General features: G+C 45.1%; 1 protein-coding gene across 1 annotated transcript; it reads right to left on the minus strand.

Moving 5' to 3' along the window:
• Positions 1-10,532: 10,532 nt before the first annotated feature.
• aplnra (apelin receptor a) lies at positions 10,533-12,235 on the minus strand. Its single transcript, XM_047329300.1, has 2 exons — positions 12,209-12,235; positions 10,533-12,175 (listed from the first exon to the last, which is right to left on the minus strand). Exon 2 carries the CDS (start codon positions 12,034-12,036, stop codon positions 10,951-10,953), a length of 1,086 nt encoding a protein of 361 aa, XP_047185256.1. The 5' UTR covers positions 12,037-12,175; positions 12,209-12,235; the 3' UTR covers positions 10,533-10,950.
• Between the last annotated feature and the right edge of the window lie 10,885 nt (positions 12,236-23,120).

Consider the following 23,120-nt stretch of genomic DNA (forward strand, 5'->3'; position numbering starts at 1 on the left):
TCCTTGATGTGTATTCAGTCAAACATGTTGACGAACAGCCTCACGCGAGCGTCGCAGATTTCTTTATCGAGTGCTGCACCTCTGCATTCCACCGACAGCCCACTAACCACTAATGAGACTTCGGAGCCCACCCCTCAAGCGCTCCCACCGCGACTGTCCCTGAAGAGCTTTGTTTTTCACGCTGTTACCAGGAGGCTCACTGTTGTCACGGGAGTCGGCTCACACACATGTAGACAGAGGAACACAACATTCATTGTGGACTCAATTGTTACCGGTGATTTCACAACTACATAGTGATAAAGAAGGTGTAGTTTGTTGTTGTTAAAAGTGCCACTGGACAAAGCTACACTTTCACCACACCGGAGCAGAAGTATTCCAGGATTTGAATGGTCTCACGCCTTGCATTGCTGTTGCAACACAACGTTTTCAATCGTTCCCTTATGCATCACACCGCATTACACTAGACTGAAAGCCGGAATCCCCTAATGTTTAGTCTCTCTAGGGACAAACTCCTCAGTCAATTAGTCCCTTGCCACGGCAGCACTCCATAACACAGTTGTAGTGGCTCGGTTCAAGGTGCAGCTGTCGAGACGAGAATCCAAAATGAGTGAATTATCCTCCGAAACGAATCCACAGATACTGGTGAACGGCGAGCAGCAGGAGCAGCAGCAGCAGCAGCAGCAGGGCGCTGACACGGCTGCAGTGGAAGAGCAGATCTCCTCTGGAGGTCTGGATGCCGAATGTCCGGGGGACAGCGCTGCTGCAGAGAAGGGGATGCAAGCAAAGATGCAGTCCGTTCTCCAGCAGGTACGTAACCAGATCAGGTCACAAGTGGGCTCTAAGCCTCCGAAGAGCGGCATGCTGGAGCTTGTGCAAAGAGTTAAAGACAGGGAAATGGAGGGGGCACAGGCGAGCGGCGAACCTGAGGGCAAGAAAGAGAACAGACGAGATGAGATGTCGACAAATGAGAGCAGAGACGAGGTGAATCGGAAGGAGGATGAGCAGCGTGCAACTTATGAGGAAAAACTTGAGGCCACTAAAAAAACCTTGAGGGAGGAATTTGAGCAGCAGATTTCTCAGGTGCGTAAAGACATGCTGTCCTACACTGACAGGGCTCTGAAAGACTTGGAGTGTAAGCTGCAGGGCCGGCAGTCCCACTCCCCACAGCCGACACATCCCAGAGAAGAACAAGAGGGCAAAGGTCCGAACCGGAAACAGAAGCGTCCAGCAGTTGCTGCACTGGCGTCCAGAAGAGGGAGAGTCCTGACCCGGACCAACACCACCATCATTCCTAAAACTTGTGCCCCCGTCATCATTTGCCCACGCGCCACATCAGACACAACACTGACCTACTCAAAGGGCGTAAGGGCTCAACTTCTGCCGAGAGATCTGGCACTCTCCCTACAAGGAAATAAGCCTTGCCAGAGCCGCAGGCCGCTTCCCCCAGCTTGCCCCCAGCTGCATCAGTGCAAAAAGCCTGTGTGGGGCAGGGCCAAAACAGGGAACTGACTCAACTCGAGAGACAAGAGCAAATCTTGATCGTGTATGCAAACGACCTTTTAAACCAAGACCCTCGTATTGAAAACTGTCACATATAAAGAGAACCTCTGTTTTGCTTCTTCGGTGTGACCATTACTGTACCATTACAAGCAGCACTAAGTAAGCTTGAAAAATGTATTTGTAATTGTAAAAGCATAATTAAACATCCTGAGAGAGTTTGAAAAAAAAACAAAAAAAAACAATCATCATTTTCATTTCAATGCATTTCTGTGTCATTATTTACTCAGGTAAAAGATAAGGCGTAAAATAGAAGCTATAAGAATTGACGGTAAATTCTCAACCAGGAGAAGTAGCTTGATAAATAACTCTTTGACAGAAAAATCATTTTAAACTACTACTAAACTACTTCTACAGGTGTTTCAGACCAGGATTATTCCTGACACGAGAGCAGGGTGTGTAATTAATGCAATTCGTGTTGGTTCATGTAGCTTCTTTGTTTTCACGCTCCTGCTATTATCCTTGTGGGCCTCATTGCAGTAAAGCATGCCTGTGATTACGGCTTCATGTATGAGGTTTCAGCCGCCTGGGTCACGCAAATCAAGAACATGTTTTCCAAAGTTACAGCGTCTTCATGACCACATTCTCTCTTTCTGTCACTATCCCTCTGCCGCACGAAAAAACACATTTCCTGTTACTTATACATTTGTTTGTCTATCTCATACGGCTGAAGCTTCATATTGGCTCCAGGTAAACTTTTGTGGATTTTGTGCCACATCACTGTCAATAAAAATCCCTTTTTTGGGGAGATTGCTTTGCCACGAGAGACAGTTACAGTGACCAAGTGTCAGACTGTTTTAAGTAAATGTGGTGAAATCTGAGCCTATTCTTTAACCTTCATAAAATAAAAAAACTTATGAACACTCACTGTGTTCAGGCCACGAGCCCTGAGGTTGAACAGTAATGTAGTTGCACAACTTGACCAACAGGTGGCAGCAGTTCCTTTCTATAGGCTCACAAGGGCGACGTCCAGGTGAACAACATGTCTGTCACCTTCTTTGAGAGAGCAATGAAGCAGTTTTATAACTTATAAAATGCATTGATATAAACTGTATGTCCTCCCTTGTGTTCATCCATGACGGAGCTGTGATTGAAATGGTTCTTGCCATTGAAAAAAAAAACCCCAGTATGGATTTGTGATGGGACCGTGCAGACTACCTGACCCATGAGGTCATCAACCTGGAGTCAGAGGCCGGCAGGAGCATAAACTAACCACCTCCCCTTTCTACACACTACTGCTGCTGCTGCTCCCCAGTGGCCAAATAGCTCTGTGCGGATCAGCTCCCAGGAAAGCAAGTGTGTAACTATGTGTGAATGTAAACAACTCAGCGATAAAGGAGAGCTGCCAGACCGCACAAACACCTTCTGCTGCTAATGACAGGATTAAATTATTTGAGCAGATGACTTTGACGATGATGCTGATACCACACAGTCTCTGGAAATGAAGGGATTGGAAATATATTCCAAATACCGTGACAACCACAAAGCTCGCCACATGTACTGATGCAGACACTGCACATTTAGACGTTTTGACACATTCTCCGGGAAAGATACAACCTGAGGTTGTTTTCTACCTTCTGATGAGGATCAAATACGCAACATCGAACATTTTAAATTGTACATCATGCAATATTTAACTCCGAATAGTGCTTGCTCCGTGTTCGTGACGGATCACGTCCACCCCTGGCAAAGGTAAGACTCCTGCGTCGGAAGGTGATCTGAACCGAGTCATTTACCTCTGATGTTTGTTTGCGGAGACCCGAACACCTGAGTGAGCTCCCAGCAGCTGAACTGGCACTGGGACCAGCCAGTGACAGGAGATGCATTTAGTCCCAAAGCAGGCAGGAGCAGTGTGCCTTCGAGGCGGGCCCTCCACAATGGACGGGATAGAGAAGGGTGTGAAGAGGATCTTTGTGTCTCAGGGACGATGAGCCCTGAGCAACCATATCCGGAGGGGACAAGTGGCCAGCACATTCAGGTCTGGCCAAGCCACGCTGCCCTCGGAAGCAGCATCTCTTGCCTAATGATATCCACCAGCAGCGGGGTTCATTACTATGCACCATACAGCACGGCCTCTGGTCTTACCTACATTTATTCATCACAGACAAACAAACAGACAGACAGATAGATAGACAGATAGATAGATAGATAGATAGACAGATAGATAGATAGACAGATAGATAGATAGATGGATAGATAGATAGATAGATAGATAGATAGATAGATAGATAGATAGATAGATCCATTAAGTGGACTTACAATGATCAGTTATATATCAGAGGTAGACAGGTAGAATTAAGTGGCCTTGCCCAATGGCCCACACTGGATTTTCTTTTTTGCCAAGTCCTGACCGGGAATCGGACCCACATACCTCTGTTCCCTATGTAAGATAAGAAGCCTTTATTTGTCATTGTGTCACAACGAATACAACGCAACTGCCTGTAGCAAACACAAACACACAGCAGAAAAAGAACACCAGACTGGAGAGCCGAGAGCCGCCGCACTCATGCGCGCCCCGCCATCTTGCTACTGCGAAGGGATAATGATCATATATTTCAACATATGTGCCACACGTGTAGGAGACTTTACAGTGTGAGCTTTATCCCCCACATATTTTCTCAGCTGACTAAAATCCTGTTATACACCCAGTAAGATCCAGCCAGCGTTGTAATGGGTGGCGTGGACATGACCCTGAACAAAAGCGGATAACGATGACAGGGAGGAGGTGCGGGGGGGGGGGGGGGGGGGGTGGTCCACTTGAAAGCCCAGATTTCCCTAATCACCTCCTGAAATGTGCCAAAAGATAAAGTCATTACCCCGAAAACACTGATCTCATACAAGCGATGTATTTTTCCAGTCCTGTTCCAGTTTGTTCTCAGTGTCTGAACAGTTACAGTGAGAGGCCACCTCCGGGTCACACCAGGGAGATTACTGGGACATGCTGAATTCGGCGTTGATTCCCGAGCAGGCGTGGTAACAATTTACCGTCAGCATAATGAGGACGGAGTCAAGGAGAGAGACTGACGGTGTGTATTGACCACTCAAGTGGCCACTTTGGCTGAGGCATGATTAGACATGTAAGGCCCCATTATTTGTGAGACCTTGTTGATAAGCTTTGTGGAGACTTGGCCCTGTTTCCCAGGTCTGTGGTGTTTCGTCCGTCACTGTCAGCACAGATTCAAGTAAAGGGGAGAGGATATGAAGATAAACGAGGCTGCGAATGGGGCGTAAGGTTTTCTGATTGTTTTCTTTAAATCCAGGAACAAAAAAATCCGCATACAGATCACGTGACAAACTCTGAGAGGAAATGCTGACATTTATAGTTAATATCTTATATTTACATACACATAAGGAAACGAACGGTTATTTTCGTGAACGATAATGTGACACTTCTTGTCTCGGGTGATTGTTTGGTTACAATTTTCCAGGGAGCAAGATGTCGTTTGCACATGACTTGTTTTGTTTGACTAACAGTCCAAAACCCAAAAGTTATTCCGTTTAAGTATCAAAGTCAATTAAGAAAACCAGGAAATATCCACACTTGAGAGGCTGCAACAAGAGAAATTGTGCATTTTACATTAAAAAAAAAATGACTTAAATGATTAATTGTTTTCAAAAGAGTTCCTGATTAATCTTCTGTTGATCAACCAATTGATAATGGGATCGGGGTTCGGACAACTTGTTCAAACTGACAACTTGTTATTTTGTCAAGAGGTTAAAAGTTTAGCTACGATATAGGAAATCTCCCACTTCTGGGAGCAGAGGGGAAAGGTTACATTAGAGAGACGGAACGTATAAAAACAAAGAAAATGTGAAATGTTAAGTGTTGAAACATGGGGTCAGTGGGTGCCACGGTATGACAGGGGGAAACTGCGTTCGAGCTTTCTGCGTCAAGTGGGACCGACTGGTTTTGGAGGATCAGGGACTCTGCTGTCTAGACTGGAGCTGGGTCCATACTCCGACTCAGGCTCTTTATGTCATTAACTGTACAATGTAAGCCCTAATCCGGACAGTTTCCCGTCACAAAGCTGTCAATCCCTCAGTGAACATGGGAAAAAACACTACTCCTCGCTCAAAATCCCGCCTGTTCGCTGGCTGTATGTGTCTTTCCTTTGCAGCTTTCTGTGGGTTTGTTGAGGAAATTTGGCATAAACGCCAGAGATGTGGTGATCCATAAAATGTGTGTAAAACACAACTGGCATTTAAACAGCATCAGACAGATGCTTCTCGTTAAACACTTCAAAAAAGCTTCTTCTTTCTTTTTTTTTTACTTGAGCGACATACTAACATTAGCAGGCTGGAGATCATACATGGCAACAACACGGGTTCAGGATATAAACGCCTGTCTGTGGAATTGATGTGGGTTACACACAAGACTTTAAGCTTTTATTTAATGCAGAACTTTAACACTTTGTTCTGTACACTTGGGCTTCAGTAAGGCTAGCTGATTTTCATGTCTAACTGTTGGCAAGAGTGTGACTGAACATATTCATATTTACCAAAATGTCATAACGAAAAGTAACATTTTTTAAAAAGTTTCCTGTTTCGTGATGTGCAAATTACAAATAAAGCATTACGTTTTAAAGCCATATGAATTTCTTTGTGACGGTAAAAAAAACATGCACTCTTAGTTCCTTTATTAAGAAGTCAACACTCAAAGATTCAGCTCATGCACTAACTGATGTGAACTGTGGTTTGATCAGAACTGACTCACTGTGGTTGGTGCAGTGACGAATGTGACACTTCGAACCACTGATAAATGTGCAAAGATAATGATATTAGAAATATGATAGTCTAAAAGTAAATAACTAAAGCTGTTGGTTATTCAGCTCGCATTGCTTATGTTGGGATTGAGGAAATAGATTTTCAGGACCTTTTACTAAATACAAATGATAATTCCAGGAAGCGTAGAAGAACACGGACGCTTCCTTATACATGCTCTTGCACACCTTCCTAGCCACGGACGCACGCACGCACGCACACACGCACAAACACACACACACACACACAGACACACACACACACACACACACACACACACACACACACACACACACACACACACACACACACACACACACACACACACACACAGGACCAAATGCAGGCCACACTTCAACACCCTCACCCCCTACACCAAATCGTCTTTCCTGGTAGACCCTTTGTGCTCAATCTTCACAGGTAAGGCATACGGGCAGGCAGGGGGAGGGATGTCCAAATTACTTCTGATCTTTCAGAGAAAGTTTTGGGGGATAATAAGTAATGCTATCAGCCCCTCTCCTTCTCCCCCTCCCCCTTCTCCTTCACTCTGTGGTAAAGCAACTAATGGCTGGACGCTTCTCGTAGTTCCATCCATTGTGATACGTTTCGCTGAGCAAATGCAATTTTTTTTGCGACTGTTGGTATGTCTAGCGTGTGTGTGTGTGTGTCTGTGTGTGTGTGTGTGTGTGTATGTGCGAGTGTGTGTGTATTATAGTTGGGCAACAGGTGGACGAAGAAAGTAGGGTTGGCGTTGACAGGCCGTGGAATGTGTCAGATCTCTGTTTACATGTGCATATGAACACACACATGAAGACACACACACACACACACACACACACACACACACACACACACACACACACAATAGAGTGCATTTGTTGCTGCTTGGGTGGGATGGAACAGCAGGGAGATCTGAGGAGAAGCAGGCAGTTGCGTTTTGGCTCAGATGTCCCATTTGGGTGTAGCAGCTCACACTGACGACAACAACACACAAGAGTGGGCACCTGTGTGGGCTGCTTTGGTGTGCTTTGAGTTTGGATGTGAGGACTGATGATTTTCCCATTGATATTAAAGGAGTCTGGTTACAGTCTATATATTTCTAGCACAAGGACCAGAGATAACGATGAGTTGTTCCTATACTGACAACTCTGTGGGCCCTAATCCTGACATTTTATTCCTCTGGGCTGTAAAACTCTTAGTTTCTCTTACAGTAGGTTAATTTGATAGTGTCCTGCCGCTGTAAATGCGAAGAACACCTAATATGTCTTAAATAGCTGCTCATAATATTGTATGGATTGGATACATTCCTTTATCATTTACATTTATTGAATACTACGCAGCTTGTTTTGGGAAATGATGATGCCCAAATTATTTATGACATGTTTTCAAAGATTTGGTTTGTGTTTGAGAGTCTCAGACCAAAGCTGAAAAGTATTGAGACACAAACAAATACCTTTTCTGGTTTGGGTGTTTTTCGTTGACTCTGTAGATGAATAATAACAGTAATTTGGACTATCTCCAGCCTTATTCTTTCAGATGAAAGAATAAAGCAGCTCAGCGTGAGGCATTAAAACACTGCTGCTTACTTTTAATTCAAGTATCTTTTTTTGGGGGGGGGGAGGAGTAAATCAAAATCAATAACTTGAAAAAGCATGAATTAGATTTATGTTATCTTGCACAAAGCCTAGAATGTAGTACTTTTGAACTAGAGCATGCAATAGGCTGCAGGGTGTTTCTTTATTTTGACTAGAGGCTGCAGCTGTTGGTCAGAAAAAACCCTAAAATCATGACATTAAATTAATGGAAAAGTTCAGCCTCTACTCTCCAGATACGAAGGAAAAATAATAATTTTAAGGGGCCGGAGGTTTACCATGGCTGACCTCCGTCTAAGATTAGGTGTACATTCGCTGTGAAGCCCACACCCAAACATCCATGCACCCAAACAGCTCACACAGGCCACACACAAAGATTTATGTGCATTTCGAGGCCAACACATCAGTTGTTTTTTGTGTCGGCCGTGGCCCCTGTGGACCCCCAGTGCTTTGCTCAGCTGGTATTCTGGATGAGTTCTCCCAAAGTGGACTTGCTGGCTAACAGCATCGGACAAGCTGTCAGCCCAGCTCATCTCAACAACAACAACAAGTCTGGCCACTCCAGCATGCGCGGTTGACTCTGCCCTGCTTCCACTGTCTTACTGTCAAACATATGTCCGCTTTTGAGTGTAAAGATGAGCCAGGTAATCACTAGATTCCTCTGTTGTAGCCTTTTTTTTTGCAGTAAAAGTTGGAGTTATGTGATTCCCTTTGAATCTGACACATTAAACTAAACTGTACCTACAAATGTCCACGTATAAATCTTGAAGGAAGAATAAATGTGTGTTTAGGCAGTCCTCGTGCTCTTTGTGTGTGTTGAGGCCTTCACATTCATCATAATGAACCCTCCTGTAATGTACTTCAAGCTTCGCTGCTGTCCAGTCTGCTCCTTTTTGCCAGGATGGACAATAAGTAACACATGATCTCTCACGCACAATGCACGATGAATCACGAGGCTTCGCATTCTCGCAGTTTCACACATGTTGTTACTTTAAGATGTGAGGCAACACAAGACTCCTATAGCCGTGAGTTTTTTCTCCAAGCTCAAAGGCCATATAGTTAGGTTGCCTTTCCCTCCGATATGAGGGCGGCAGGCGCACCGCGGCTCTGTCGCCATGGTAACAACACTAAAACTTATGGGTAAGGTTGTCGAACGGTAATGGATGAACGACACAGCGTTGCCTGTTTATTTTTATGACTTTGCTCCAGCCATAATTACCACGGCTGCTAGATTTCGCCTCACAATAAAAGGTAACTATGTCACAAGAAGACGCTTGCACAGGGGACCTTCGGAATCATTTTTTTTTTGCTCAAATTATTTCAAACTGCTTCGCCTCATTCCCAAATTCTCTTTCACCCTTTTGCCTTGGCTATGCCACCCCCACCCCCAACACCAACCCCGCCCTGCACCCCGCAGCAACTGCTCTGTCTGCAATCTCTTTTCAGCTGAGACAAATATTGACTTGTTTGGCGGCCCCGACTTCTGCCAGATTAGAGACCCACTCCCCCCCCCCCCTCCCCCCAGCCCCCCAGCCCCCCAACCACCAGCCATCTCTAAACGGTGATTATGTCCAACAGAGCTCATTACTGTCAACTCAAAGGATCTCTGAGAAGAGTCACTCATTGGTAATGACCCCATTATTCAGTGAACATGTGGAAGTTTGCTTGGCTTTACCTCATGTGGATAGATGGTCTTTTTGTGACAGCGAATGACATTGTCTGACATGAATTGTGGGTGTTTTACAGTGGAGTTAAACTTTTCAAACGTTTTTTTCTCTCCTTCCGCTGGTCACAGATAAAAACATGCGGTTTCCGAAATTCCAAAAAACCTTTGTTTGTAAGTCACAGCACCGTGTCGTCACACAGTAAAAGAACCGCAGCTGATAAAAGTCACAACTGAGTATCGAATACACAACTTGCAGGATGGCCTGCGCTTTGCATAATCCGGTTACAGTCTGGATACTGGCTGTGAATCAATAGAGATTAGAGATCTATTAGTCTGAAGGTGTAGCACAAATGCAAGGTATTCATGACAAAGCCTTAAGATGGTGGAGATACTTCACACTGAAATAACAGGATGGTGCAGTGAAACTTAAGTTTTCATGAAAGAGTCTCACCTGACTTTTTTTTGTCACATTTTCACAGCTAAAGTGAAACTCTTTTTTTCTTCTTCTCACACATACAATGAATTTAGGAGATCCGGTTCATAGAACATGTCTTTAATACAGTAGTTAGTTACAGTGATGTCATAAAATAAAACGTGTACATCAAAGTGGAACGTTTATAAAGTTCCTCTGACCCTCTTTAGTGCCGTGACCACACTGCGAAACCCCTCCACCCCATCCCACCCCGTTCCTGTTCCCCAACATTTGTCAACTGCCATCTGCCTGTCTGCCCCTGTCTCCCCTCCACAAACTATATAATTAAGCCGCAACACCTTTACTCCTCTTACGCGTCCCCCCCCCCCCCGCCCCCACAGCCCAGACTCCTATCATCACAAACATCAAGCTTTCCAGACGGGCACTGCTCTGTTTGATTTCCCTGCTCACACATTCTTTTTAAAACAAGTGCTTCTGAAACAAAACCGCATTGAAACAAAAACAAAACAGACAAAGAATGCCATGGTATGAAAATACTGTACAGCTTTATGTTTCATCCAGTGTAAAAAGATTTACATGCAAAACCGATTCACAATTCCTAAAATCAGAAATCTGCCCTCTTTTCATGATACAAATGAGAACTTTTGCAGAGCAGGACAAAACAAAACAAGAAAAATAGACCTTTCCTCTGAGAATTTGATCAACCGAGCAGCAAAGGAGTTCAGCCAGCTGCCTCCAGCTACCCGGTGACACCTCTCACTGCAGGGCAGGAGGCACATATAATGGATTTCATGACTGTGAGCACTGGCAATTCAAAGTTCATCATCTCATCTTACCAGCTTTGAACAATGGACACTTAAAGTCTGTATTTTCACAAGTGTTCCACTGGTGGAAGCTGGGACCGTCCCGCAGCACCGCTCCACCTTCCTTCCTTTTGCCCTCTACACCTTTGTGGCCAGGGAATGAATCTCTGACTTCTGAGTCTGGGCGCTGAGCGTGGACGACATGGAGCTCATCTGGCCATGCATGGCCTTCTTCAGGTTGAGCAGGCACAGACACTGGGAGCGAAAGCGCAGGTCAAAGAAGGCGTACAAGAACGGGTTGAGGCAGCTGTTGACGTAGGCCAAACAGGTAGCGTAGGGGTGAGCCAGCAGCAGGAAACGCAGGAAGCCGCAGGAGCTCGGAGCCAGGTTCAGGTAGGACAGGGCGTCCATGCTCTTCAGCACATGGAAGGGAGTCCAGCAAATGGCGAAAACCACCACCAGCGTGGTGATGATCTTCAGCAGTCTCTTCTTCTTCTGGTCCTCCTTGCGCAGGTTGTTGAAGTGACGCGTGACGGTGCAGCCAATGAAGCAGTAGAAGATAGTCATGGCCAAAAATGGTAGGAGAAAACCCAAGGCAGAGGAGGACAAGCTGAGTCCTGCAATCCAGAGGAACTCGTGCTTCTGGTTCAAGGTCACGAGGCTGAAGTCCATGGCGCATGTGGTCCGATTGCTGTTTTGGTCGTTCACAGTGGTGCGGAAGAGCAGCGTGGGCACGGCCAGCAGGCCAGACAGCAGCCAAATAGCGCCCAAGGATGCCAGCATGGTGCCCCGCGAGCGCAGCCTGCTGCTGGACAGAGAGTGCACAATGGCCAGGTAGCGGTCAAAGCTCAGGCAGGTGAGGCAGAAGACGCTGGCGTACATGTTGACCAGCACGACGTAGCTGCTGATCTTGCACAGAGCCACGCCGAAGGGCCAGTGGTAGCCCAGCGCCGTGTACACGGCCCAGAGAGGTAGGGTCACAACGAAGGTGAGGTCAGCGATGGCCAGGTTCCCTATGTAGACATCCGCGGCACGGCGTTTAGACTTGGACCGCCAGACGGTGAAGATGACAACGCCGTTGCCTGACAGGCCCAGGATGAAGATGAGCATGTAGAGCACTGGGATCAGGGAGTAAGAGGGCTCCCACTCTGAGTAGTCACAGACAGTCTCATTGTCATCATAGTACTCATAGTTATCAATGTATTCCCCAGTGGTGGTCTGCATGCTGCAGTTGTCAACAAAAAAAAAAAAAGAAAGGAAGAAAAGAAAAGAAAAAGTCCTGTACAGTTCCAAGGCTGCTTCGGTGAATCCGAGCAAGAACCAGGGAATCGCAAGGGTCTGCTGCTGCTGCTGCTGCTGCTGCTGCTGCTGCTGCTGCTGCTGCTGCTGCTGCTGCCGGGAGCTGGTGGAGAGACAGATCGAGTGTGAGAGTGAGTGAGTGACTGCTGGCGTCTGCCTTTTTAAACTCGGCCCTCCACAGCCCCGGTTCCCTCCCAGGACGACCCCACAACCCACCCCCCTTTTCCCTGCCTCAAGTCACACCCCCCTCCTCTCTCACCTCTTCCTCCCCCTATAGTAGACATCGGTCAAAACCCCTTTCAGAACGAATGTATCATGTTTGCGAGATGAACGACACATTTTTAGTGATTGCAGGTGAATAAAAGACAACAATCAATTAAATACATTTTTTGAGGCCGTGGTTGTTGTTGTTGTTGTTGTTGTTGTTGTTTTTTTAACCGAAAAGTAAAGATTTACTGTGGGCAGGTTCTCTCCCATAAATAATACTACTACTAATAATAATAATAATAATAATGTTCTCAAACTTTTTATTGAATCAGTTACTGTGTGCATTAGAGTGAATGAATGATTACATCATGCAAACAATGCGGACCCCTGCCCCACTCTCCTTCTTCTCGAGACAATAACTTCATCCTTTCATCTGGACTTTTCTTTCTGGCGATTTTCGTGCTGTTTTTCTTCTTTCTTTTTTAAAAAAAACCAAAACTTATGCATTATTATTTGAAAGGAAGGAGGACTCTCTGTGGAACAGGTCTGGACATTTCCAGCTCTCTGCTTTTACATCACAATCACTCCACGTGAAAGGGGGGCAGTTAAAGGCGCAAATCATTTCTGCTCAAAAAATTATAATAAGGAGTTTGATGAGTCACTTCGAAATGGGAGCGTAATTAGATCGACGGCGAAATGCAAAGCGTTTTGAAGATTAAATCAAATGTCAGTGGGCAGCGCGGGACCATGTGTGAATTGAATTCTCAAGTCTGAGGATTCATTTCCATGAGAAAGGGCCAAGGGAACACGCGGGGTTGAAACAAAAACAAAAGGAAACTTCACAGTGACACCATCACTTCTACAACCCCTTCCCCTGGACCCTGTCATCATTCCACCTCACCGCCGATTGCATCGTATGAGAAGTTGATGCAGGGCAACTCACAAAAAGGCAAATTATCCATGTTTATCATGAAACTCAATTGGTCCATAACTTTGTCAACTGTTTAGAGAATGCTTTGTGCGTAGTGTTTCGTTCGTACAGCTTTCATTTGATGCAAAATTGAAATGGATCAGTTCGGTCCAACTGAAAAAGGAGAAATCCAATTAAGATTGCATTTTGAAGTGCAGAGGATACATTTTGCATTACTAACAACGGTTTGACAAACTATTCGATAAGCTGAAACTAATTTGAGTTATTCATCAAATGGTAGTACGAGAGATCCCCTGGCCAGCTCAGATAAATCACTGTCAGTGAAACAAAGAGGGGACATGTCCGTATTTACAGCAGGTTTGGTTTGGACGTTGTGTCCAAAACAGGCCTCCTTGTGGTGATAACCGGGCGCTGCCACATGAATCCTGCCTGTACATGATTTTACTGTAAATGCAACGTTGTCAGGGACGCCTCAGGTGAAAGGAATCGGCTTTCATGGATCACAGCTCATCGGCCTGCTGCACGTTGAGAGGGGTCCAACGTGGCAGAGACTTCATAGACCCAACTGCTGCGCCCCAGATCAGGTGAGAAGCACTGAGCTCTATTTATATCATTTGCATCATGTATCAAATATTTCAAGTTTTTTTTTTGTAAGTGAAAGTGGTCGTATCTTTCCTCTTGCTCCTGAGGCTAGGAATGGTTAAAAAAAACCTCCATACTTCTTCTGCTCTTACTTTATCCTTGAGCTTAGACAAACACACACACACACACACACACACACACACACACACACACACACACACCAGGTGGGACCCACCTCCACTTCATTCCCCGGGGAGAGGATTGGGCGCCTGCTGCTTCGCAGGCCCAAAATCCGTTAGACAAATAAATTTGCAAATTTAAAAAATAAAAGGTGAGCAGATAAGAAACAGATGGTCAGATTAGAGCATCGTCTTGGATATCTTCAGAGGACCTCCTCACTTGTTAATCATAGCCTCCATAGGTGCCAAGATAAAGTCCCGCTTCTGATCCCGAGCTCAGTTTTACGGGGAGGTGTGGGGTGGCGGACGGGGGAGGACGATTATCAACTGGGTGTGAGGATTGACTTACATTTCTTTCCAGACCAAATATATGCTGTCAGTTTTTGGCCATGAGTTTCATTGTGTGTGTCATATTTTCTTTCGCCATGATGCAGTTAGCTGAGCCACTTACAGCTGCAGCGTGCCACAGTGTTTTCTCTCCTCAGGCCTGGACCACACATGCGTCCCTGCCACAGCTGTGGCTGCTCTTGATCTGCTGCTGCAATGCCCCCGTCTGCTGTGATGTGGCTGCTTCTGTCTCACTCTGGCCGTTGTTGTGTTGGTGCACGGACAAAACGTAGCCAGAGTTGATACTATCAAATGCTTTTGAAGAGAGGGGAGGTGAGTGATCTTCATCTTTATCACGGCTTTTTTTTTTTTTTTTTTTTCGTTTGGAAAGACACATTTCGTGAGATAATGCTCCATTTCCCAAAACTCTCAACACGATTGCATAACTGCACACTCATTTGCACAAATGTCATTCTTCCATGTCAAAACCGAACTCTACCCTCAAAACCATGTCCTCTTACATTAAAACCAAACTTTGCCTTCAGACGTAACGCTAAAGCCATCACATTCACACACACTACAAACTGCCATTAAACGCTGGTGAGATCAGTTCAAAACACTTCCATAAAAACCTGTGACTGCAATGAATGACGCCTATGGTTTTTCCCCCTGAACAACAACTCTTTACTCTCAATGATGAACACAGTATAAAGACACAACCAATGTATACATTTAGAACTTTTGGATTCCTTACAGTAATGTACTGTAGAACACAGTACAATCATCTCCTGGGTAACAACGAAAAATAAGCTAACACTGTAATGTATAGTAACCTAACATAAGAAAAATAACAGTTTGTACATAAAGTGGAAAATTGAGTCTGTCTCCTCTCTAAGCATATTGTGTTGTTGGCCTGATCATATTCACAATTTTCCTCTCTCATGCTTTTGAAAATAAAAGTCTTCTGCCTCCATCAGGTGCTCGTCTCTCAGTTCTGCAAAAATAGAAGTACCGATGGGATCATCCTATTTACAAACTAGGAGCATACAGTGATTGCTGTACCTGTATGTGATATGGTACAGTAATTCAACGCATTTCAGACAGCATAATGCACAACAGCTACAGTACATGTATGTGCTGTAACAGCACAGAGTACATGACCCCAAAGTTACAGTAGAGAGCAGGATGTCAATTACTTAGCTATCATCCTCTCTGCAGGTTTATATTACAGTATAGAAGCTACTGTAAAGCTGCTAAGATGTGGCTGAACTCTTTGCCCAACCGAGGACATGGTCAACAAGAGTTGCATGAATTTCATCTGAAACAATTTATCTCTTTCTTCCTTACTCCTCCTCCTCCTCTTCTTGCTCTTCTTGCTCTTCTTGCTCTTCCTCTTCCTTCAGGTGGATCCATTGTTCCAACTGCCCCATGGCCCTTGTATCTATTTATCCTGGGGTTCTGATGGGTGTGTGAACAATTTTGACTCCAGTGTTTCCACATGTGGAGTTGTGTGCCAATTGTGTTCCAGTTGTGATGACTCGAGTTAATGCTATTGAATGGAGTGCTTTCTGAATGAGAATATGGTGTAACCAATGATGAATGAAGGCATTTGTGTTTAGAGTTTTGCACAAGTTGTTCAGCAAACCTGAATCATGTGTTTAAACAGGGAAATAGTGTTTAGAGTTTCGGGAAAAGTGTCTGTCTTTTGGTAGATGGCGTTATGGGTTGGGATGTTTAGTGAATAGGTCTAGGAATAGTGTGTGAGCAATCGAGACAAACTGTAAGGTTCGCTGACGTCACTGACAGGGGCTGCCTTGGGGGACGTTCACTGTATGCCAGAGGAGGAGATAAGTGACTGAAAGTGTAATCTGGGACCTGACGTTTGTTTGAAGTGTAAAAATTGTTGGCAGCGACACGGATCCCCTCAGTTCATTGATTTGTGGCCAGCAACAGCAGGCCCCCAGGGCCCCGACAAATCATTTGTCGGGACCTGGGGGCCTTGGGGCAGGGTGGGGCTGGCAACACAGTGTGGTGTCACCGTATAGACGACGTGGAACTTTAAGTGCACACTCTTGGTTCTTTTTTTTTTATGTGGAGCAAATGCAATAATTCATAAAGAACTTTGCTTGGAGTACAGTCATCGAACCACCCCTCTGCTGCCTGTCAGCCACAGCCGCGGCAGGCCTTTCGCATCGGCTTGCTAAGTGCCGACTCTGCTGTGTCAGACGATGTCGCACTCCTGTGCCACGGAGCCAGTGACACACCCTCAGATGCGCAAGGGCACGGCTCCTGCTGAGGGGTTTTTGCTAATTGGCGGAGCATATTGTCAAACTGCAGGTTATCTGGGGATCTCCGGCCGTTGAGCGTCTGTTGCTCCAGAGCACGCCCGCATGAGAGAAATGAAAAAAACATTCCCATAGTGTGAAATGGAAAGATCTGTAAACATCTTGCAAAGGGGGCATTGTGCTGCTCTGTACGTGGCTAATTACACCCTTATGCCTGAGGTCAGCTGTAACTATCTTCCCCCCACATCTGCCTACACTTGACCTGCGCATTGAACCAAGTACGGGCTTCCACCCAATCATAAGAAATGTTTGTGCTGATAAGGCTGCGCTATTGTTTCATTTTTGTCGCTCTAAGCACATTTCTCTTAATGAGCAATGCACCTGTTGATAGAGTGCTCTTTATAGTTTCATCACGTGTCCTGAATTGGATTAAAACAGCGGATGCAAATATATTTTTTGGTTTACTGTAAGCCTGGCCGGGCAGAAAATTCCTCTCGTGAAGAGATTTTGTTGATTTCTTTTGTGTGTCTGCCTGTATTGTCTAGTATAACTCCAATACATTGTTTAGGGACTGTCCACATAATATGAGAGTTCGCGAGGGGAGAGGGACTGAACCTCATGTTTGCTTTCACAAAGCAAGGCCCTTATGTCAGCACAGATAAAAGAATCTTTGCATCCTCCCTGCGAGTAAGAGGAAAAAATACAAAACACGATTGTGCAACAGTTAAATGTTGTACGTTGATGATGGGGGGAAAAAAGCCGTCATAGAAGATAATGGTAGCTCAAAGGATTAGCCCACATGGCATTTTGAATTATTTTCACATTGTGGCTTAATTAAAAACAAACAAGAAGACTGCATGGAATAAATCAAGACTGTTTGCTGCATAGATGTTGATACTTTCTTTTTAGCTATTGTTGAGTTAAAAAAGGTCACAATCGATGGAGAAGTCAAAGGCACCAAGAGCGTGCTGCTTCGGTTTTCCGTCCTAGTTTGATACTGTCAGTATGAAGGGGGGAAAAACCCATCCAGACGTTCACTTGGTGTCAGTGAACTGAGCGTGCGCGTGCATCAAAGCATAGTTTTCCTTGGATGGGCCAAGCGGACGAAGGGTTTGTCTGCAGCAGAAGTCATGCTGTCTGTGCCTGGGAGACAGTGGAGTTTTACATCTGTATCAAAACCCAAACACGCCGCAGCCGCTGCCGCTGCCAAACTACTGCAGCGTTTGCCAGCCTATCATTGTCGTTGCATTGAGAAACAAAATCCAGAATGTTCAACTGTTTATTTATCACTTATCTATTGTTCATCTGCCAAGAACACACACGCACACACACACAAACACAAACACACAATGGGGACAGCAGCTTTATATGTTCCACTCGTCTTCATTGCAACGTTTAAAAATGATTTCAGCAACTACACTTAACATTAAAAATGTTCCTGTTTTTTTTTCAATGTCATACGTTCTTGTCACTCTTCGCTTGACAGGTCTGAGCAGGTTATTATCATTTTAAATGTAAGCCAACAGCTGTCCAGCAGTGCTCTGTGCTCCTCCAGTAGTTTGGTCAGGAACATAAGGGGTCACAAGGTGTTTCCCCTCTCCCTTCTCGGGAGACCCTCCCCCGCACCCATCCTCTATCTCCTGACCACACTGCGTGTGTCAATGGACAAAACAGCAAGCACCACAGGATGTGCTATAATAGCACACTTTATCCTCTCCGACTGAGATACTTCTGTCAGACCTTTGTTTTATAGCTGCTCATGGTCAGCTATTTATTCAGCAGATGGTGTGATTGAATGATTGTGTACAGAAAGTCTTTTGTGACTTGCCATAAACATTCCCAGGCATTTTTTTGTACAGTAGAAATGTAAAAATAGGTCAGTGCAGTGGCTCTGTCATAAGAAGTGACACGGACATTTCTCTTATCTTGTCACTCTTCCCTTGACTTAAACGTTTCAATGAGATAAGTGCTGTTCTAATGAAGTGTTGGTGGGGGGGGTTTATAGAATTCATTGTAAACAATAACGCAGGAGAAAATAAAGAAGCGTGAGATGAGACTAATGAAAGAGAGGATGTAAGGGAAGAAATAGAGGGACAAAGGACGGGGCTGATGAGAGGGCAGTGACTGGCAGGCAGGCCGGTTTTAGGTAATGACAGGGATTAAGAAGCTGGAGGACTGCTGGGATCTGCTGGACTCCCGCCCGGCCCTCCCATCATCCCAGGAGATCTGCGGGAATCTGACTCCATTTAGTCTAAAATCTCCTGACAAAACAAACACCTATTGCTCAATTAGGAGGACATTAGTCTCTTTCTACACATTCACGTGGAGTACATGCACACTGCTCCAATAATTTGTGCTTCTGTTCTTCTAGTGCTACTTCTTCACTGCGTGCTACTTCTAAAATCGGTGGTGTGAGTGTTGATAGGATCAAAGCGAACGTTAAAGTGATGCCTGTTCTTAATTGTTAGACCAAGACACCACTTCTGAGGTGACAGAAACTGTCTGGATCTTATAATCAGAAAAGCGCTCTGTGCCAGTATGGTTCTTACCTGTTTTTCTTTTCAAAATAAGAGCCGCCCGAGACCCCAAACCCGTCCCCGTTTTCAAAAGGCAAAGTTAAAACCCACAGTGAGAAAACCAGGTGCTTTACAGTCATTTCAGACAGAGTCTCATGATATCCAAGAGGAGACTCTCATATGTTCTATTGTAAGAGTCATCGCAGACCCGACTAGCACTGAGAAATACGAGAGGGAGACACTTGAAAATATTAGCGGTTGAAAAACATTTTTACCCCCAAATTACTCTTTATATGATACGCAGGGCTAAAATGTGCTAGCCGCTGCAGGGCACAAAACACAAAAAGGTTTTTGGCAAGTGCTGAAAGGCGAACCCAAAACTGGAACCATGCCAGGGAAATATCTTAAAGACCTTTTTATAAAAACTGCTAAAATATATAAGACGTTCTCTCCCACACCATGAGCATGCCAGGAATATTGCAGACTATTTATATCTTAGATGATTTACTGCCAAAAGCATGTCCACTTCTGTGATTTCAACCCAGACAAGACCTGTGTTACACTTTTGTTCTCATTTTCAGTACCAGGCATCCCAATGTTTCTGTAAAGGTTTTAAAAGTAGTTCCAGTACATTAGCAGCTGCTGCTAAATGCAGGTCAAATGAAGCAGATCAGCCCCGCAGCCTCCCCGTCCTCAATTTAATAAAGAAAACACATTTTTTAGCAGGTCCATGCAGGCACTAAACAAATAAGCGCATGCTCACTTTTTATTTGTCGCTCTTAACCTTCCCATCAAACTTAAGGAGCAGTGCTCGGCGTTTTCGTGACACTCGTGACACTGCCAAGCATCAAACAGTGGCGACAGTGTGGCGGAGGCTGCACTGTTTTCCCCATCTGTCAGCTGCTTGACAGACAGCAACAAACTGTAAATCAGTCACCTCTGAGACAAGGCCGGCCCTCACCCTGCTCAGAGCAAACAAACCACAGGGAGTGTGTGTGTGTATTCAACCTGTGTATTCTTCCTCTTATGAATGAAATGTTGCTTTCATTAGCAATAAAAAAGCAGCATTGTTGAATTCAGGCAGGGATTTTTCTGTTAGGTTTTTCCGTTGCTCAGGGATTTTTTTCTTCTGTTTGAGGAATCGATTACAGTGGCTACTGTGTTTGTTACAGTAGCTCTCAACAAAATTTGCTGTAAACACAGAGAGAACATTTTGTGTGGGTATGACTGCACATCCAGGATGTGACAGGACGGCCACAGATTTTAACACCTGAAACTTTGTGTGTACGCTGGTGCCTGAGTAGATTCCGACGCACGACATTGTGCCTTTGCAGGGACTGGTCTATTCTGAGGCTGTCTGGGCTCCCGGCATGTCTGCACCGCTCCTTTTAAAAAACTGACAACTGCTTTAAGGAGTCAAACAATAAACTCAACTTTTACACTCTGTCGACAACTTTGATCTGCAATCACATGGCGAGAGGGGTGGGGGTGGGGGGGGGGGCAGAGTGGGAGTGAAAACATCCTCTGACTTGCCCTAATTGTTTCAGCATCTGTTTTGCTGTTGCTATCACCACGCGAGGCTGAGAGCACAACTGAAAACACACATTCAAAGTTTCCACTCAGTCCATTTCCTTTAATCAAGCTACCCTCACAGTGACTGATTGCCAGTGCTGACCTTGGCCATGTCTTGCCCGTCTCTCCGTCCCTGCTTACTGTGCAACTCTTTCCCCTTAGTAACAATGTGCTTCTCCACTCAGCACACAGCTGACATTGGCTCATTGCAACTGATGATTATTATCATAAAATGGGACTGAAAGAGAAGGGGAGCGTGCGCATAGGGCAGGGTTGGGCCGGCAGGGAAAGGGCTGTGTTTGAATAAGAGTCTGCTAATGAAATGAGACCAACAGGCGGTGGAACGTGGCCTTCCCATTATACACGTACTTCAGGTCCCTAAAAGAGGAAGCGGGACACTGTTAAAACACAAAAGGTCCAGATGTGGGGCCCCCCTTGAAACCCATCTCAATGTCTGCCTCGTGTCGAATGCTGACAAATTGGCCTTTAACGATCCCAAAACAGGCCTAAAGTCAATGTCAAAGCCATGTGTCACTCTTCTGAGCCCTGTGTGGGAAGGCTAACTGCCTCCAAGATGAAGCTGGGACTCTGAGAAAATATTTGGACAAAGCCCCCTGCACTATTTCAGCCTCCATTATGGGTTGATCGCATACTCAGTACTCAGCACATATTATATATATATATATATATATATATGCGCTATAATAATCATCTCGCTCAAGGATTGAGGGCTTTCAGAAGCACAACTGAGGGATTCAGCAGAACTTCTCACATTATTAATGAGTAGATAAACCATTTCTAACCTTTTTTTTAAACTTTAGGCAAATCACAGGTGGGAGTGGAAGGAGACAACGCTGTTGCATTTGATCGTTCACAGTTTGGATATACAATCATAAAATGGCACGTGGGCTACCAGGGTCTTACATGAAAGCGTTTTTTTTTTAAACAGACAGGGCCTCTGGGTGTTAAGATGGCCATGATGCCAGCATATGTGTTGGCTGGTGGCACGATCCCTTATCGAGCCAAATGTTTGCATCCCACATTCATTGTGGCTGAAACCGACCGCCGCAAACCCTTCTACCCCAACACCATCCCTCCTTAATCTACTGCTAACCACCACATCAAACACTCTTTAGTCTATCATCACTTAAGAGCGCCAACCGCACATACGACACGGTGTTCATCTATGTACAGTTCCAAAATATGACACTGCACAGTAAAACAAGGGATAAGTGCAGTAGCTGTGATTAATGCTGGCCCGGATATAAAAGATGATGCCTCCTTAAAGATTTGTTGCGGCTATGTCGTTATATGCATGGCCTCCATATGGCCAAAATACCGCAAACAATTTGGAAGAGCCATCGGAAAATACAACCTCTTCTGTCCGACTGTGACGACCAGGCGTATTCACAAAACAGTCAAGCAACACCGTTGAGTTTCACTTCGCTTTGCCGACAACTGATCACACATATTATTTTAGTGTGTCATAATGTGTCGCTGAACACTTAAGACTTAAGAGTTTTACAGCCATACTTGCAGTGCAAGAAGGCTAAGTCCTCAGAATTCATTCTAACGGCACCGCATGGAAATCTGTACCAAATATAATGGAGCACAAACCAGGAGTTGTTGAGGCATTTTTGCTCTAAAAAACAAACAAACAACAAAGCAGTTAAGATGCACCAGAGGAAAAGTTGGAGGATTGACCAAAGTCATTTGGATTCATCCTTTGGGGACCACGAATGAAACCAAACTGGTGAATACGCCGACTGATCGACAGTGCCGTCCCTGGAATAAAAAAGGAGTGTTATGGCTCAAAAAACCAGGACCCGCCTCCTGTTTATTTTGTGTATGACAGCGGCCTGCACCACCTAAGAAGGAGCCTCCCACAGCTTTAGATGTCTCAATGTCCACATCAGAGCCATGATCTGAGAATGTTTACACCACGCTCCGGACCCCAAGTGCTCTCAGAGGGGGAATCCTTTAAGAGGGAATAATAAAACAGGAAAAACACCCATCACACTTCACCAACACTCTATGCATGCGATGGATGTGATGGTTTGGCCCGGGTGTAGGGTTCACTGGTTCAGCCCTTCCTGCCTTTGTTGGTCTTTGTTTACGGTGGTACACCAGCATCAGGCAGGGGTGTCCTTGTGCATTGACCCTTGCTCTACAGGTTCCTCCTGAAAGATCAAGCTTTACATTACACTTCAATTGACAGCGCAGTGTAATTTCAGGTATTTCATTTGTAAATTTAGCAGAACCTATGTCCGTAAGTTGTTGAGTATCACGGAAACCGTGTTTTTGTCTTGACAGACGTTCGAGGAGGGTTCAGCCCCGAGGGCTGAGAGGACGAGCCCAAACCTGCTCCCTTACCTTTCTGTCATGAGCCTTTGCAGACCACTAACTTGAA

Source organism: Scophthalmus maximus, chromosome 19 (genome assembly GCF_022379125.1).
Source record: "Scophthalmus maximus strain ysfricsl-2021 chromosome 19, ASM2237912v1, whole genome shotgun sequence".
Classification (NCBI taxonomy): domain Eukaryota; kingdom Metazoa; phylum Chordata; class Actinopteri; order Pleuronectiformes; family Scophthalmidae; genus Scophthalmus; species Scophthalmus maximus.